This window comes from Tasmannia lanceolata, unplaced genomic scaffold (assembly GCF_043159265.1).
Source record: "Tasmannia lanceolata isolate RefF3 unplaced genomic scaffold, GAP_Taslan_0.1 ptg000015l, whole genome shotgun sequence".
NCBI classification, from domain to species: domain Eukaryota; kingdom Viridiplantae; phylum Streptophyta; class Magnoliopsida; order Canellales; family Winteraceae; genus Tasmannia; species Tasmannia lanceolata.
Genome location: NW_027518692.1, coordinates 34,514,624 through 34,531,399, shown reverse-complemented (window position 1 = coordinate 34,531,399; position 16,776 = coordinate 34,514,624). Strand labels below are relative to the sequence as shown.

Below are 16,776 nucleotides of genomic sequence, written 5' to 3'. Positions count from 1 at the left end.
GACAGTTCGTCCACAGGTTGAAGGGTTAGGATGATCTGATGGAGCTGATTTTTTAGGCACACCCTATCTATGTCAGTGTCCATCAAATGAACGCGGATCATCCAAACCATGTGGGCCCATTGTGTTTTTGGTAGTGTTTGGATTCGGGTATGGGTCCACATTGTTTGGATGATCCAAAGCATTGATTTGATGGGCCCCGACATAGATAGGGTGTGCCCAAAAAATCAGCTCCGTCGGATCATCCTAACCCTTCAATCTGTGGATGAACCGTCAACTGAGGGGGCCTACCTCATACAAATTGAAACTACAGGGGGTGTAGTTGTCACATTTTAAACTGTATGGGTAGAAGTGGATGTGTCATAAACTATAAGGGGTGTAAATGTAATTTTCCCTTTTTTTTTTTTTTTTTTTGTTGGTTAGTCTGGTAGTCCCTACATGGCAAAGAATTGCTTATTAGAAAGGCATATTAGTTTAACAGTCCTACTTTTAGCAAATATTTGCTCCCTAAAACTCACTAACTTAAATTTTCTCCGTTAAAAAATTTAAAATGACAAATTTACGCCCAACCCATTTAATCAGTTTTAGCGTTTTTTTATTTCCCTTCCAATGCTTTTGAAAAAAACTAGGAGATGAGCAACAATATTATGTCTTCCAATATTCTCGTCAAAAAACCTTCAACAAAAAAAATCATTTTAGGAACTAAATAAATTGAAAATCTCTCTATAATAAATTAAATAGTTCCGGAGGGGGTTGAGTTTAGTAACCTTTCACTCCACATGAGCTCTAGTTTGGAAAAACCTTTTGAGGAGGAGGAGATCGAAAGGGGAATATTTTCTATGGGAAAGGATAAGGCGTCAGGGCCCGATGGCTTTTGTTTAGCGTTCTTCAATGAATTTTATGATGGTCTGGATCTTGATAGGGGAACGGGCACTACTTTTATTACGCTTATTCCTAAGGTGAAAGGGGCCTCTAAGGTTCCGGAGTTTCGTCCCATTGGCTTGATGGGGTGCCTATACAAATTGTTAGAGAAAGTTTTAGCTGATCGTTTGAAGATTATCCTTCCTTTGATTATTTCGAACAGTCAAAGCGCATTTGTTAGTAAGAGGCAGATTCTGGATTGTTCCCTCATTGCTAATGAAGCAATTGATTTCTACCTGAAGGCTGGGAAAGGCGGTGTCATATGCAAATTGGATATGGAGAAAGCTTACAATAGAGTTGAGTGGGACTGTTTGGACTATCTATCTCCTTGGGAGGATGGGCTTTGGTAGTAGATGGCGAGGATGGATTAGAAAGTGTGTTTCCTCGGCTTGGTTCTCTATTCTAATTAATGGATCCCCTAGGGGTTTCTTTGAATCTTCTAGAGGTCTAAGGCAGGGGGATCCCCTCTCTCCCTTTTTGTTGTTTTTATTGCTAAGACGTTGTATAGGTTGATGAAAAAAGGAAACAGCTTGGGGTTGTTTGAAGGTTTCAAGATCGGCAGTGACTGTGTGAAAGTCTCATTGCTTCAATTTGCAGACAATACTCTTCTTTTTTTTGCACCTGAGCAAAATCGGATTTTGAATCTAAAAGGCACTCTTAGATGCTATGAAATGATCTCTAGCCAGAGAACCAACTTCCAGAAATCTAGACTATATGCATTGAACACTTCTCAGCAGGAGGTAAGGGTTTTTCCTAGCATTTTGGGTTGTAAGGTGGAGATTTTTCAGTCGTCTTATCTTGGTCTTCATCTTGGAGTTGGGACAAGGCCTTGTGGGATCCTATTGTGGAAAGAATTGAGAGGAGATTAGAAACATGGAAAAGAAATCTTATTTCCAAAGGAGGTCGGTTAACACTTGTAAAAGCAGTATTAGCTAACATACCTATCTACTTCTTATCCTTGTTTAAATGTCCTATGAGCGTGGTGTTAAGGATCGAGCAAATTCAACGAAGTTTTCTATGAGGTGGATCAAAGGATAAGAAAGGTTTTCCGTTTGTCAAATGGGAAAATGTATGTCGTCCAATGGAGAATGGGGGTCTGGGTATTGGAAGAGTTAGAGACTTTAATCATGCTCTTTTGGGAAAATGGTTATGGAGGTTTGGGGTGGAAGAAGATGCTTTATGGGTTAAGATAATTGGGAGCAAGTATGGATTCTCGGCTAAAAATTGGGGCTCGAAGGACTTATATAAAAAGAAGTCACTAACTGTGTGCGCGAGATATTTGCAAACTGAGTTATCTTTTTTATGGTGGTATTAAGTATAAAGTTTATTCGGGAAACCGGATTAGATTTTGGTTTGGTGCATGGTGTTCGAGTGACCCCCTGATGCTGATGTTCCCTGAGTTATTTGAGGTTGCTTCTCAAATGAGGCTCTGGTTTGTGAATGTTTCGAATGGGAGGGTTCTATTGTGACTTGGACTCCGAAGTTCAGAAGGAATTTCTTTGACAGGGAGTTGGACGCAATATCTTAGTTATTGAAATTGATTGGGGGTTGCTACATCAAAAGATCAGGTTTTGATAAGAGAGTGTGGATTCCTCGGACTTCTTTTCGGTCAAATTTTGTTATCATCAGTTGGTGCCCTGAGGTGTACCCTCTATTTCAGCCAAGGTATGGAAATTTCATTGTCCCCCTAGAGTTAATTTTTTTGGATTGGGGGTGGTTCATGGTAGGATTCAAACAATTGACTTCCTGTGGAAATGAGGCATGTCGCTTGTAGACCATTGCCCCTTGTGCTTGGAAGATGGTGAGTCAATTAACCATCTTTTCATTCATTGCAAGGTTGCTAGAGAGGTGTAAAGCCGCATTCTTGTGTGGTTTGGAATTTGTTGGATTTTTCCTAGGTCAATCACTGAGTTATTGTCTTATTGAGAAAATGTGCCGTGGAAAAGGAAAGGGAAGGTATTATGGAGAATATGTCTTCTTGCCTCTTGGTAGGTATTTTGGAATGAGAGAAATGCTAGAGTCTTTGAGGGGGTGGCCAAAGCCCCATATTGGCTATACATAAAAGTAATTGCTCTCTATTGCTTGAGCGAAAAGTCTTTCATTGTTGAAATTTGTATCGGCCTTTGATTTATTGGAGGGATGGCAAATAGTATGCAATGAGAGTGAGTGTAGACCTAAACCCATTGAACATTTCTTTAGACATGTAAGGAGATCTGCTAATTCTGATGCAGACTCTCTGGTAAGGGATGGGGTGACTAGGGTGGGTTTGGAATTGTTTGATTTCCTTCCTCCCTGAGTTAGCTCTCTTTTCTCTGTATTCTTTATTTTTTATTCTTGTATGCTCCTTTGAGGACTTTCTCGGTTCTCCTCTAATGAATTTTTTTACCATCTAAAAAAAAAAAAAAAACAAACTTAAACCTTTGAGCAAGGTGGGCCACCTGCACACAATATAAAACGCGTGTTTATTAGAAAATTCATTGGTGCCCACATTGTTTGAAGATCCAAACCGTTGACCTGTTGGGCTCCTGTGCAAATAGCCTTTTCCCATAAAAGCATCTCCATAGAATGATCCTAACTCTTCGATCTGTTATATTATGGTGTCTGTTCGAGGGTTACGATCATCCTATGGAAATGATTTTACAGTGAAGGTGAAATAACCCAAAAGATGAAAAGAGAGAGAATGTTTTATGTGGTTCGGCAGATTTATTCATAACAGAATACAATGTTTCATCAAGAATAGAAAAGAAGAGAATACCGGGATCATGCTAATCTTTCATCCACATTTCCCAATAATGGCAACAAGGTGCAACGGTCAAGAGCTGGATTGGCAATAGCCAAGAATGGCAACAAGGTATAACGTTCAATACTTCAATGAATGAGAATGGCATGTCCAACTTTCACATCTCCAACACAGGGCCTATTCACATTGGGCCCAACAAATGAATGATTTGGATTTCAAATAAGGTGGTGGGCCCAAGTTTTTTTATTTATTTTAAATACTTGTTATATTCATACGGGTGCACATATTTTTTTTAATAAAATGGTGCCTACCTTTTTGTTTGGTAGGTAGAAATGGTGGCTACCTGTTCAAAGATAAAAAAACATTTAGTTGGTGGGCCCCATCAAATAGTTGTGTTGAGAGAGAAGGTTGTAAGGGTTTCATGGTGTGTACGGTTTGTCTAGAGAGAGAGAGAGGATGAACCGCCTGTACCGGTTGCAGTTTCAAAACCAGGTAAAAGAGGGGGTGAATTTCTCCCAGGAGGGGGTGAATTTATGACTACCCAAAGGAAAACACTTTGATGGAGTAAATCCCGAGATAAGTAAAAAAACAGAGTCGAACATTCGTACTCTCCGCTCGTCTCTATTCGAACAAAATGTTGGAATTAGGGTTTCTGTCGATGGATTCAAGGTCTGAAATCCTTCCATTTCTGGAACCTTCGATTGCGACAAATACCGCTTTTCGCATTCTCCAAATTGTTAAAATCGAGAGGCCAAAATGTCTTTCACAAAGCTTCAATTGGTCATATTGCAGATCAGATATTTGGATTTTGCCCCTTTCTTCCTTGAAATTTCGGTTTTCGGAAGATCTAGGTCAGGATTTTCTCTTGTTTTACATTTATTTCCCTTCATTTGAACAGATCTGATTGGTTCTTCGTTTGATGGACTTTGTTGCAGGTTTGATTTCGGGCCTGCGCAGTTATTTCTTCAGGGAATTCGATTTTCGGAGATTTTAGGTTAGACATTTGTTGTTTCGGTTTCGGTTTTCTGTTATATTCTGCTAAAGAACAGATCTAGATTGATTTCATTTTTAATGGATTTTGTTGCAGGTCTGGTCTGCTGTAATTTTCTTTCTTGACGAAAAGACCTTGGTTTGCGGTAGATCTAGGTCAGAAATTTCTCTCTTGTCATATGGTGTTGGTAATTTTCTGGTGCAGAACTGATCAATATGATTTTGCTTTTAATAAACTTCGGTGCAGGTCCGATGCTCTCTGCTTCAGCTGAGATATTGCTTCCTGCTGCACCTTCAGGTAATTTTTTTTTCCTTTTCTACATTCTAGTTTTGGTCATACACTCTCCCAAGACTGTAGGTTGATTGTTAGGGTTTCTGTTGACTTAGAACCCTCTCCTCAACTAATCTGTCATTGGAATTAGTGATTTCAATAGGTCCGGAAAAGGCCCACCTAGTCATACCCTGATAGTCTCTCAACACTCCTGCCATACTTGCAGGACCTGGGTTGCCCAAACTTGATCCATTAAAATTACGCTTCATTGAACCTTGATTACGAGGGTACCATTGCGGCCTGTATCTTTTCTGATCTCTCCCGAATTGCATATCTATTTCCAACCTCCATAAGTCAGAATTGGATAAGAACCTAAAACTAGGCAAAATCTTAACTCAAGCAATGGATATTGATATAATTTTTGTGAATAAGAAATGAGGGCTTTTTACCACGCCTCTAAATACCCTGTCATTTATTTCCTTCCAAAATAGCTCATATCACACCTAAAAGTAGGTTGATTGTTAGGTACCTAACCAATACGCCAAAATCTCAATAGCCGATCGAGCGCGTTAGGCTAGGCCCATTAAACCTGTGTTATACCAGGTTGCTCCCACCTAGTCCCATACCTAGGCAAGCTCCCACTCACGATTGTAACATTCCACCACGCTTCCGCATCCGTTGTTCATGGCGGTCCACTCTGTGGCAGCTTTTACTATGGCCCTTTCCAGGTAGCCCTGTCCACATGCCTCCCCTTCCGCGGTGGCCCACTCTGTGGCAACTTCACTCTAAAAGCTTTCATTTTGGCTTTTTACCAGATAGTCCACTCCACATGTCGCCCCTTTTGTGACTCAAACACGTGATGTGGTGGATGCTCTGATATTGAATGTTATCTACCTAACCAATACACCAAAAGCTCAAGAGCTGATGGAACACATTAGGCTAGGCCCATTAAACATGTGTTTTACGAGCCTGAGTCCCACGTAGTCCCATACCTAGGCAAGCTCCCACTCACGACCGTAACATTCTACCACACTTCCTCATCCTCCATCATTGGCAGCCCACTCTGTGGCGGCTTTCATTTTGGCTTTTTTTCAAGGTAGCCCTTTCCACAGGTACCCCCTTCTGTGACGACCCACTCTTCACTCTGGCTTCTTTTACTCTGGCTTTTTACCTGGTATCCCTTTCAAGGTAGTCCTCTCCACAGGTCGCCCCTTCCATGACTCGAACACAGGACGTGGTGGCTGCTCTGATGCCAAATGTTAGGTCCCTAACCAATACGTCAAAAGCTTCAGAACTGATGGAACACATTTGGCTAGGTCCTTTAAACTTGCCCCATACCAGCCTATAGTCACATACCTCGTTAGGCCCCCCCACTCAGGATCGTAACATTGATTCTCATTCTTTTTGTTCAGCTCGTTGGTGTTTCTTTTCCTTTTTCTGATCAGAATCGTGAGAAATATCTCTAGTTTATTCAGTTCTTCAAAAATATCTGTCCATTATCATGTTTGTAATTCGTATAGCTTTCATATCCCTCTGCTGCCATCAGCATGACATCATGTGTCACCAATGCCTTCTCCCCTCCTTGTATGACACCCTCATCTTCTTCTTCTGTCTACACATCAAAGGGTTTTCAGGCTCCTTGAGTGCATAAAAAGACATTAATCATCTTGGTTGAGTATTCTTTGGAAGTGGTAATTTGAAATGCATAAAAGTTAGATAATAATTTGTTATGGAGAAGGATAATTTTGGAAATCTTGAGACTATGTTAAAGAGTTATTGCAAAGAGTGACGAGTCAAAAATAATAGTCTTTGAAAGCATAAATATTTTAATGTATGTGAGAAGCCAAATTTCTAGGTATCTTGAGGATATAAGGTTGTTTTTGGGTAGATACTCTTAAAAAAATGTAGGACACATGCAATTTTCAAGTGGTTTTGTGAAGATAATTCTTGAATTCTAAGTTTAATAAAGTATAGACATGTAAGTGAGATTTCAAAGTAGTAGAAAATACTGGAGTGAAAGTGTGCTAGTATGAAAAATATATGCTAATATCATTTTGAAGAAATATCTATTGGAATGTGCTACTGGTATTTTGTTTCAACTTATGTAACCGGAGCTCTGTAATGACTATAGGATTGATTTCATAGAAGAGTGGCAAAGTTTACGGCTGGCTGCCAACCTGACGCCAACCCTCCTCCTTTATCCTGGCTTGGGACAGGCTGTGAACACTTGCCTTGAATCTTCTCAAATCTCTTCCTCCTAATTTTAGGTTGGGTTTTCTTCGCTCATATGCAAGAAGAATTTTTCCCTTTGTTATTATTTTTTGAAGCATCATTGCACTCACTCTGTCATATAAATTTTTTAGTTAAGTCCATTTCGATTTTGTCCACATTAGCATCATAGCTCGTACAATTTCCACGTATCCTAGATGCTTTCTCTGTCTTTGTGCTAGTTTCTTTGAGATGTTTACCACTGTTTTGAATTAATCAAATTGAACTGGATTTCTGCAGGTTACTTGTCAGATCTTTACCGGGACCAGATGGGTGAGATAGATACAAAACCATTTGAATCAGTCCAAGCTGCACTGTCCTTGTTTGGGCAGAAAAATGATCAGAGGAAGTACAGATCAACTAGCAGTGAGGTAAGTTCTCTTGGAAAGTGGCAACTGAAAACAAGAATATTATAGTTTTATGACCACACTTGACGGGCTGATCTGCCTCAGTGTGTCTTGAACTGAGTGGTCTTTTCCCTCAAAATTTTCTTTGCAGTTTTAGCTACTGAGCTGGACTCGGTGGCTCTTTACCATCTTACTGGCCACTGCAGCTGGGTTGTGCTGAGCCCATATGGTTCATAGGATTTTCATTTATTTTCTCTTCCATTTTGTCAAAGCCAAATGTCCATTAGTGAATTTCCATCTTATTTTTGTTGAAAATCTAATTAATTTGATCCAGGTTCCTTTCCATTAGGCTCCATACAGTTGCATTTCTCAGTCTGAAAATAGGAGAAAATGAAGTGGTGAATAGAAAAAGAGAAAATAGAAAAGGAAAAAAGACAAGAAAAAAATGATTTTATGTTGCTTATGAAATGGAAAGGAAAAGAGCCACCGTATCTTTGTTCTTCGTTTTTTATTCTCTGGCTATGTAAAAATTTCCAACAAGTTGTTTCGTCTTACATTTGTATCCGTAAAAGGGGGTTGAGGTTTCTCTGCAAAAAAGACAAGAAGATGCTTCCCAATGGGGGTTTGGTGTTAGGTTTTCTGCAAAAAGAGAAGTAGATGGGTGGCGACAATGGAGGTCAAGAAGATGAACCTCCTTCATTTCGTCATTAATGTCTGCACAGAGAGAGAGAGAGAGAGAGAGAGAGAGAGAGAGAGAGAGAGAGAGAGAGAGAGAGAGAGAGAGAGAGAGAGAAGCAAATTGGGGGCGATGACCAAGGCGAGGCGACGCTTCTGCGCAGGAGATGAGAGCACGAGAGACAAGGTTTTGATTTTGGCTCCCGGTAAAAATGAATCCTAGTGATTTTGGATCTTTTCTGTAGCTGAGAGTGGGGAAGTTGGGCAGGGAAAGTTGTTTTACACGTAGGACTCGGTGGATTCCACGTAGGCTGCCCGAATTTCCTTTCCATTCAACATAACACCTGAATTCTGTTTAATCAATGTAATGAGTTGTTTTCCTTTTCCTTTCCACCCGAAGTGACGCAATTGAATGGAGCCTTAGTTAAAGTTTGTTAAAATGCTAAAAGATTCTCATCCATGTAAAGGCATTCAAAGATAGAAGAAAAAAAAAAGAGGAAGAAGAAGAGAGGAGAAGTAGAGAATACGATATAAAGAAAATTTGTGTCAGATTTTCCCCCAAACCGCAATCTCATACGTTTATAATATGCCTCTTGCAATATTTACAAAGGATTCCATTAGGGTCATCATGCGATGAGCATTGTCAACCTAATATAGAGGCATTTAACTCTAGGTGATATAATAGGAAGATTCTGAGATTCATGAGTAGGTAGTGGGCACTATCCCACTTGAGTTCTTTATCACTCTCTTTCATGCTGGTGCAGATATGTCATCCATGCCCATCTTTGACAGATACTTCCAAAATGGAGGAGCCAGTGCTTTCCCCAAATGAAACAATAATATATTTCAACGTGTTTAGCCCTTTTATGAAACATTGGATTGCTAGTGATGTTGAATCACAATTTAATTTAATTGTCTCAATACATCTTCATTGGTTGAGGAATTTTGAATATCAATTCAATTGCTGTGTGGGTTATTGAATGATATTCTGCTCCTGCACTAGACTGAGCAACTACATTTTGCTTCTTGTTGTGCCATGTGACTAAATTTTACCCAACAAATGTAAAATAGCCAGTAGTTGAATTCATGTTCAAAGGTGATCCTGCCCAATCTGCATCTGAGAAACTTTCTGCTCTTAAATGATCGGTTCTCTTGAAAAAATGCCTCCTTCCTGGAGTTCCCTTCGGAAACCTTAGAATATGCCAAAGATGCCCTAGGAAATATCAAACAACTTCCCAGTGGTCTACAAAAGAAATCTGCATGAACTGGATTACAGAACTTAAGGAAATAATAGGACATGTAATAGTGAGAGAGGTAAATTTACCAACCAGGCAAAGATATCTACCAGCATCTTCAAACAACTCCCCGTTATTCTTTACTAACTTTATATTGCGATCCATCATAGTACCAATGGGTTTATATCTCAACATTATCATTTTTTAGTATGAAAGTATCCCAAAAAGACACATTTAATGATACGGGGATCCGGTTTTTTAAGACCGGGAGGCAAACACTTAAGGGTGTTGCAAAAACAAACAAGTATTGGGAAACAAAACAGAACTAGTGATTGGCAACGCAAGATGAACGATGACAGTCGATTAACTTAGTAGCAGACAGTTAGAACATCATCACCCCAATAGAGTTTCCGTACTTTCATATTGGGTAACCATGTGCGGCGAGCTACGTCTAGGAAATGCGGATGTTTACATTCAGCCACATCGAGAACTTAAAGGAACGTGAAGAAGTGGAGACGATCACGCTACCAACATGTTGATGGAAATGGGGAATCCATCCCCTATGATGATGATGCGTATTATTCAGATGATGCGAGAAGAATCAGAGTAAGGATGGACGGAGGACATGTTACCTGAGTCATCGACAAAGTGATGTGGCGCGCTATGACCCACGGAGTGTATCTAATGGGAAAGTGAGAGATATATCTCCCATATGGAGAGCTCGAGCAGTCGGAGAGCCACCTGACGACTGCAGATCATAACGATAATAGCAATTCACTATAGTATGATTGCAACGACCATATATATAACAAGGAGTTGGTGTAGCAACACGATATACAATTGTTGTGCTTGCAGCTCGATGAAACTGCGGATGAGGAGTAGGAAGGAGGTCACCTTGAGGGCTTTGGGGTCCGCTCTATGCTGGTCAGGCAGGGTAGGTTCAAGGATGTGGATCGTGAAAGAATGGTTGTTGGCTGTTGCTGGTGATAAGGCTATTGAGATTAGGCTGGAAAAAAGCCATGCCCATGACCATCGCCACGGCCTCGACCACGACTGAGTCCATGGGAATTGTTGGTGAGTCGTGGACTTGGAAGCGCCTTTCGAGGGAGTGGGGTAGACATCATACCCTCTAGTTGGAAGAGAGAGACTAGAAGCTCAACTGACGTTGAATAGGTGTTACTGGACATAAGTGGCATGGTGAAGGTTGAATTGTCATCACCAATGCCCTAAAGAGTGTATCTGACCTTATTCGTAGCATCATTCTGGTGTTGATTTGTCGCAAACTGGTCAAAGAGAGTCTTCATCTTCTTGAGATATTCCTGGATGGACAACTTCCCTTTATTGATGTTTTGCAGTTAGTCCAGAGCATGGTTTAAAATTTTGGCTGAAACATGCTATTTCGGCCGAAATGAAATTCGCTATGAACCGGATTTTTACAAGATTTTGTCAAAATTTGGGCGAAAGTCTGAAATTTCGACCCAAATTTCGTTTTCACGCTTATTTACAAAATTTCCACCGAGATTTAAAGATTTACACTGAAATTTTAAAGATTTCCACCGAAATTGCCGGAATTTTAGACATTTCCACGGAAATTTTAAAAATACCGAAAATTTTAAACTAATTTTACTTGGTTTCTGCCGAAATTTCCATCGAAATTGAAATATTTCGGTTTCAGTGGTGGCCGAAACCGACACTGGAACTGAAATTTAAAACCTTGGCCCGGAGCTGCATAATTTAAGGCTCAGATTGCTCCAATTGGAAAGAATTGAGGGTGTGCCAAAGGTATCTGGCAGAGGCAACATCAAGGACCTTGGAGAGAAGCTCAGGTGATAGTGTGGAATTAATCGATGCAAGCGAAAGTTGGTCTTTCTCATAATGGGCATTATAAGCTATGTCAGAAAGCCAACGACAAAGGAACTATTCATGTTTAACTCATTCAATCTTTCATCTTGGGTTTTCTACTTTAATGAGTTCTTCAGTGGGGAAGTTAAGTCCCTTTAAATGATCAAGAAGACATTTGGCTAAAGAATCAGTAGGATTTGACCATTCCATAGAGGAAAGTTGTCATGCGAGAGTTTATTATTAACCAATTGGGAGAACATGGGATAGGAAGTAAGTTTGGGAAGCATGAGAGCTAAGGAAATCCATGACATAGTGTGGTGGATGTGGGAGGAAACTAAAGGTAGAGAGGTGAATATAGGGTGGAAGAAAAATTTAAATCAAAGATTGCAAAAGTGTATCAAAATGAAGGGGGAAGGGTGTGGAATTCAAATGAGATGGGGCACAAGGCTGGTTTGGGAGGGTGCTAACATGCACCTATTTTAAGTTAAATTTGGTGCTTAAATGTGCCAAATTAAGTGAGATAAAGGTGGTCATATTTTAACTAAAGATGAGTGCTAAAATGTACCGATTTAGATGAAAGAAAGGTGGGGCCCTATTCATGTTTTAAAAGACAAAAGTTGAGTGAGGTGCAAAAATTGCACCTCACTTAAGTTGGGCTTATCAAGCAAATGAGAGAAGTTTTGTGGGAGAGAAAGTAAGAAAAGGAAAACCCTAATTTTCGATATGAAAGATCAACTTGGGGTTTGAAGATTTAGGATCGAAATGTGACGAAAAGGAGATGGGGTTTGGAAAGGAAAAGATGAAAATTAGTATTTTTGATAGAATGAAGGGAAGTAAGATGAAAAGAGAGAAAAGGAATGATAGATCTGCAAGAGAAAGGGAAATGTAAAAGGAATTTAAATAAAAAGAAAAAGGATATTACCTTGATCAAGAGGGCCCTTGGGTCTTGAAATCTTGACCTGTGAGATCTAACAACTCTTTTTTTTTGTTTTTTGTAGAGATCTCACAACTCTGATACCATATAAAAAATCACTTTAAGATGAATTCATATAAAGTAGAATATTCATACATTAAGTAGAATATAGAGGAGAGGAGAAGATGGAGTCTGAAACTGTTCTATTCTTTCATTAATTTCCAATATAGTTATTTTTTTAAGAGCGGTATATTTTATTAGAAAGAAGAAAAAGGTGAGGCCTCGCAGTTGAGATGGCCAACACCAAGAGAACGACAAAGAAAATCAGACAAGGCAAACATCTACAAGGACAGAGGAAAAAATCCGGGGGGGGGGGGGGGGGGGGGGGCTCTCTCTATTAGCCAACTTCCTAACATGATGGAAGATAATCAAGTACCCCTCAAGCAGATCTTTTATATTCTTAACAAAATATACGAATCTCCAAGGGTAAGGACTTCTCCCATCCAACCACGTGATGCGTTAAGGGGGGCCCTTCTATGACCAATCTGCCCAAATCCCCTCTCCCCATAAGTCTATTGCCCTGTAAGACCGCCCCTGCTTCAACCTCGTTAGAGTCCTTGATCCCAACTGGACCAGAGAAAGCCTACCTGGTTTTGCCTTCTTCATCCTTAAGGAGACCTAGGCCCACAGGCCTTAGATTGCTGATGCTCGACCCATCAAAATTTAATTTCAGTTTGCCTTGTTGGTGCAATAATTTCCAGTATAGTTTTTAAATTGACTTTTATACGGATTGCGGTCAAATGACCAAAATGCCCCTATTTAACCGATTTGTATATTGAGAGAGAGAGAGAGAGAGGGAGAGAGAAAGAGAGAGAGAGCAAAAAAATCAGATCTTAGTTCAATTCCCAGTAAAGATGGAGGCAAAGAATAAACAAAAACTCAGATCTTAATCTTCTTCTTGGAATCCACGATCATCTGGCTATGATACGATGCTAATGTTGAAAGTTTCTCATCCATGAAGAAGCATTCAAAGGTAGAAGAAGAAAATAAGATAAAGAAGAGAGAAGAAGAGAATACGAGAGGAAAATCGTGGGGCTATTCCTCGATCTCATATATTTATAATATGCCTCTTGCAATATTTACAAAGGATGCCAATAATGCCATCAAGTAATGGGCTCTGTTAAACTAATATAACACCACTAACTTCAGGTGATATAAAAGTAGGATTCATGAATTGGGCAGTGGGCCCTATCTCAAGTGCTTTAACAAACTTAAAAGTGATATGAAAAAAAAAAGAGAACTAATCAGACTTGGTCTTTTCTTTTTGCCTTTTTTTTCCGATTTTCCACATGACAAACAAGTAAATTTGGCCTTTTTCTGTTCTCTCTTTTGTTGTTTGGTAACATGCATTTAGATGGACTTACTAAGAGTCAAATATGAAAGCACGAAAGGAAAATTAATAGAAGAATGGGAATTCTAATACTTCTAAAGAGAAAATTCTGTTAATGTGGATTTTCTCTTTTGTTTTTATACATCCATTTAGATGTGTTTACTAAGAGCCAAATATGAAAGGACAAAAGGAAAAATAACAGAAGGAAAAGGGATTCTAATCCTTACGTTTGGTTGCCGGAATGTTTTTGGTTCTTGGGATTTTTGTGGAACAAAAAACTTCTTGGGAGATTGGTGGGAAAAAAAACTTCCCGGAAGTATCCCGGTAAAATAAAAATCCCATGTTTGGTTGACCGGACTATGGTGGGAAAAAAAAATGCTTTGTTTGGTTGCTTGAATTGTTGGGAAGAAAAAAATTCTTCTAGAAGCTTATTTTTGGTTCCTGGGAGTTTTTTTTTTCCTTCCTGGGGCTTCATGCGGGGTTATTTTGGTTCCTGGGAGTATTTTTTTCTTTCCTGGGGTTTCATGCGGGGTTATTTTGGTTCCTCGGATTATTTTGGGCCCAGCAACCAAACGTGGGTTTCCCACGGAAATTCCACAAAAGTCCCAAGAACCAAAAAAATTCCGGCAACCAAACGGAGCAAGGGAAAATTCTGTCACCTTGGTTCTATTTACTCTCATTATTTATTTTAGATATTTCTCGTAATAAAAGTTGGCTGCATACACATAACTTAGCTAGATGTGAAAAGGGAAAAAACACAGACCTCTCTAAAGCATAATCTTCACTGTTTTGCTAAACCCTTGCCTCCTAATCTGTCTCTGTAAGTCTGTATTATTATGGAATCATTTATTTTTATATTGTAAAGTCATGATTTCTGTTTTTTTGTTACAGTTTTTTTCCTTTTATTATTATTATTTTTTTAATGTTTCACAAAATCTCCCTTTTAGATAATTTAACACGGAGAATACCGGAGTAGTGATTTGTTTTTAATTTTGAGGTATTGGAATATACAAATCAGCCAACATATCTGAGGCCAATGCACAAATTTTCTTCTACTTTTATTATAAGCAGGAGATGGAGAAGGATAAAGAACTTGATCTCATGATGAAGGACTTGGCCAGCTACAAGGTGCAGCTGGAAATAAAAGAATCTTCCAACATGCAGCTCCTTCTCAAGCTTGAAGTCTACAGAAAAACAATCGAAGAACTCTCTACGCAAGTGAAAAAATCTGAGGCTGAAAGAGAGAAAAACATAGAAGAATACGGAGAAGCTAAGATCCGTATAGACGAACTCGAATTCGACAATAAAAAGGTCTCAGCTCAACTCTTTGAAACTAGGAAGGCCGAGGAAGAGCTTCGACATTCTTTAAACGAGTTGAAAGCTACCCAAGAACAGCTAAAAACAGTTCTAGATGCTGCCGAGGAATCTAAGCTCGCTGCTCTGAGGGAAGCCGAGTTAATGGAAACTGCCATTGAAATGGAGAAGGAAAGGACCCAGGAGCTTCTGAGTCATGTATCAGAGCTCAATGAAGCTATCCTTCACTCAAAGTTGGGAGCCATTGAAGCAGAGAAAGAGAAGTCCGCTATTTTAATGGCAAAGGAGGAAGAGATAGAGATTGCTACCGTGGCCGCAACACAGGCCCAGGAACATTTAGAAGAAATGAGAAAACAGTTAGATATGGTGAAGGACTTGGAGAATCAGCTCTTGGAAAAGTCACTCTTTACTGAATGTTTACAAATGGAAACAGAGCAAGCAAAAGGGGCCGCTTCTGATGCCACGGCGGATTTAGACAGACTGAGAAGAGGTATAAAGCAACTGGAGGAAGAGAACTCTGAGAAAACAATCTATGTCGAGTCCATGGAAGCCGAAATGAAGCAATTAAGAGAAGTGGTTGATGATTTGAACCACCAGATACGGGATGTTACATTTGAAATGGAAAAGTTGAAAATCGAGATGGTGCAAATCGTGGAAAGGGAATCGGAAGCACAGGTTGAAATTGCAGTGCTGAAATCTGAACTTCACAGTAGTAGATCAAAAACTGCGTCCGCGGAGGCAGCCGAAGCAAGGGCTAAAAGTGTTAAATCAGGACTCTATATAGCTGTGCAGCAGTTAGCAATAGAGGCAGAGGAGGCCAAAAAAGAGACTCAAAGATTGAAACAAGAAGCCTTAGAAGTAGAGGAGGCCAAAAAAGAGACCCAAAGTTTGAAACAAGAGGCCATGGAATCAGATACCAAAAACAACTCTTATGGAGGTCCCGAAACACCTACAATCATGGAATGGGAAACTGAAATTACCGATGTGGACCTCGTCTGCTCTGGGTTTTACAAAAACATTACAATTTCGGTAGAAGAGTATGAATCCTTAACCAGAAAGGCTAAAAAAGCCGATAGGGTTCCAGATTCGATGTTCGATTTTAGAAATGAATGTGAGGTCGAGACCTTGAAGAAAGAGCTGGAAGTCAAGAAAGAAGAGATTGGAGAGTTACAATCTGTTGTGGAACAGGCGGTAAGGAGGGCCGAAATGGCAGAGAAAGCAAAGTTGGCCGTTGAGGATCATCTAAGGAAGTGGAGGCAGAAAGAGGAGAAGAGAAGGGCTTTATTGGCCTCACTCCGGGAAGAATCGAGTCGCAGAGAGAGCAATACTCCTGCAGCATTCCGGGATGAATCGATCAGTAGAGAGAGCAATCCTCCGGTGTATAATAACAAGAAACTCGCAGGGAATCTGTCATTGGGTAAGGTTCTCAAGTTGAAATTCTAGTTAATGACAGATTTTGTTCTGCTGGATTATGATTATTATTCATAGAAGATTCTATTTTTTTATTTTCCTCATTTGGTGTGGCCTAAATCTCACCATGATTAACTTTTTAAAAATCGATTCTCACAAGAATTTTCTCAGTTGACTGAATGTATATGTGGGATGTGGGATGTGAGAATTAGATTCTCAAAAGTAAAAAGTAGGGAATATATTCAGGAGTAGGAAGTCAAAATTAGGCATCTAATTGTGTTATCTTCCATGCTGGTTTGTAATTAGATAGTTTTGGTATATTATTATGAGCCATATTATGAATGGGTTTGCATGTACCCTCCGCAAGACAATATGACATTAACTGAGTTTTTACATGCATTGGCCAAGATGCCTACGTTCACGGCTGTGAGATAAAATCTTCTACTATGGGAAAACAAAATAC

At 39.7% G+C, this 16,776-nt stretch overlaps 1 protein-coding gene across 2 annotated transcripts; it reads left to right on the top strand.

Annotated features, from left to right (window-relative positions):
• The first annotated feature begins 4,251 nt into the window (after positions 1-4,251).
• Positions 4,252-16,483, top strand: LOC143846802 (WEB family protein At1g12150-like). 2 transcript variants are annotated; one of them, XM_077355367.1, is made up of 7 exons: positions 4,253-4,509; positions 4,594-4,652; positions 4,746-4,804; positions 4,896-4,946; positions 7,051-7,186; positions 7,428-7,558; positions 14,661-16,483. In XM_077355367.1, exons 6-7 carry the CDS (start codon positions 7,457-7,459, stop codon positions 16,344-16,346), a joined length of 1,788 nt encoding a protein of 595 aa, XP_077211482.1. In that variant the 5' UTR covers positions 4,253-4,509; positions 4,594-4,652; positions 4,746-4,804; positions 4,896-4,946; positions 7,051-7,186; positions 7,428-7,456; the 3' UTR covers positions 16,347-16,483. The 2 variants fall into 2 exon arrangements, with proteins under 2 accessions (XP_077211481.1, XP_077211482.1); XM_077355366.1 differs by lacking the exon at positions 7,051-7,186 and having other exon boundaries at positions 4,252-4,509.
• The last annotated feature ends 293 nt before the right edge of the window (positions 16,484-16,776 follow it).

Bases quoted from the DNA above. Each gene is read 5' to 3' on its own strand.
- LOC143846802 (XM_077355366.1), top strand. From the start codon at position 4,901: ATGCTCTCTGCTTCAGCTGAGATATTGCTTCCTGCTGCACCTTCAG. The intron at 4,947-7,427 runs GTAATTTTTTTT...GGATTTCTGCAG, and splicing joins GCTTCCTGCTGCACCTTCAG to GTTACTTGTCAGATCTTTAC. The intron at 7,559-14,660 runs GTAAGTTCTCTT...TATTATAAGCAG, and splicing joins ACAGATCAACTAGCAGTGAG to GAGATGGAGAAGGATAAAGA.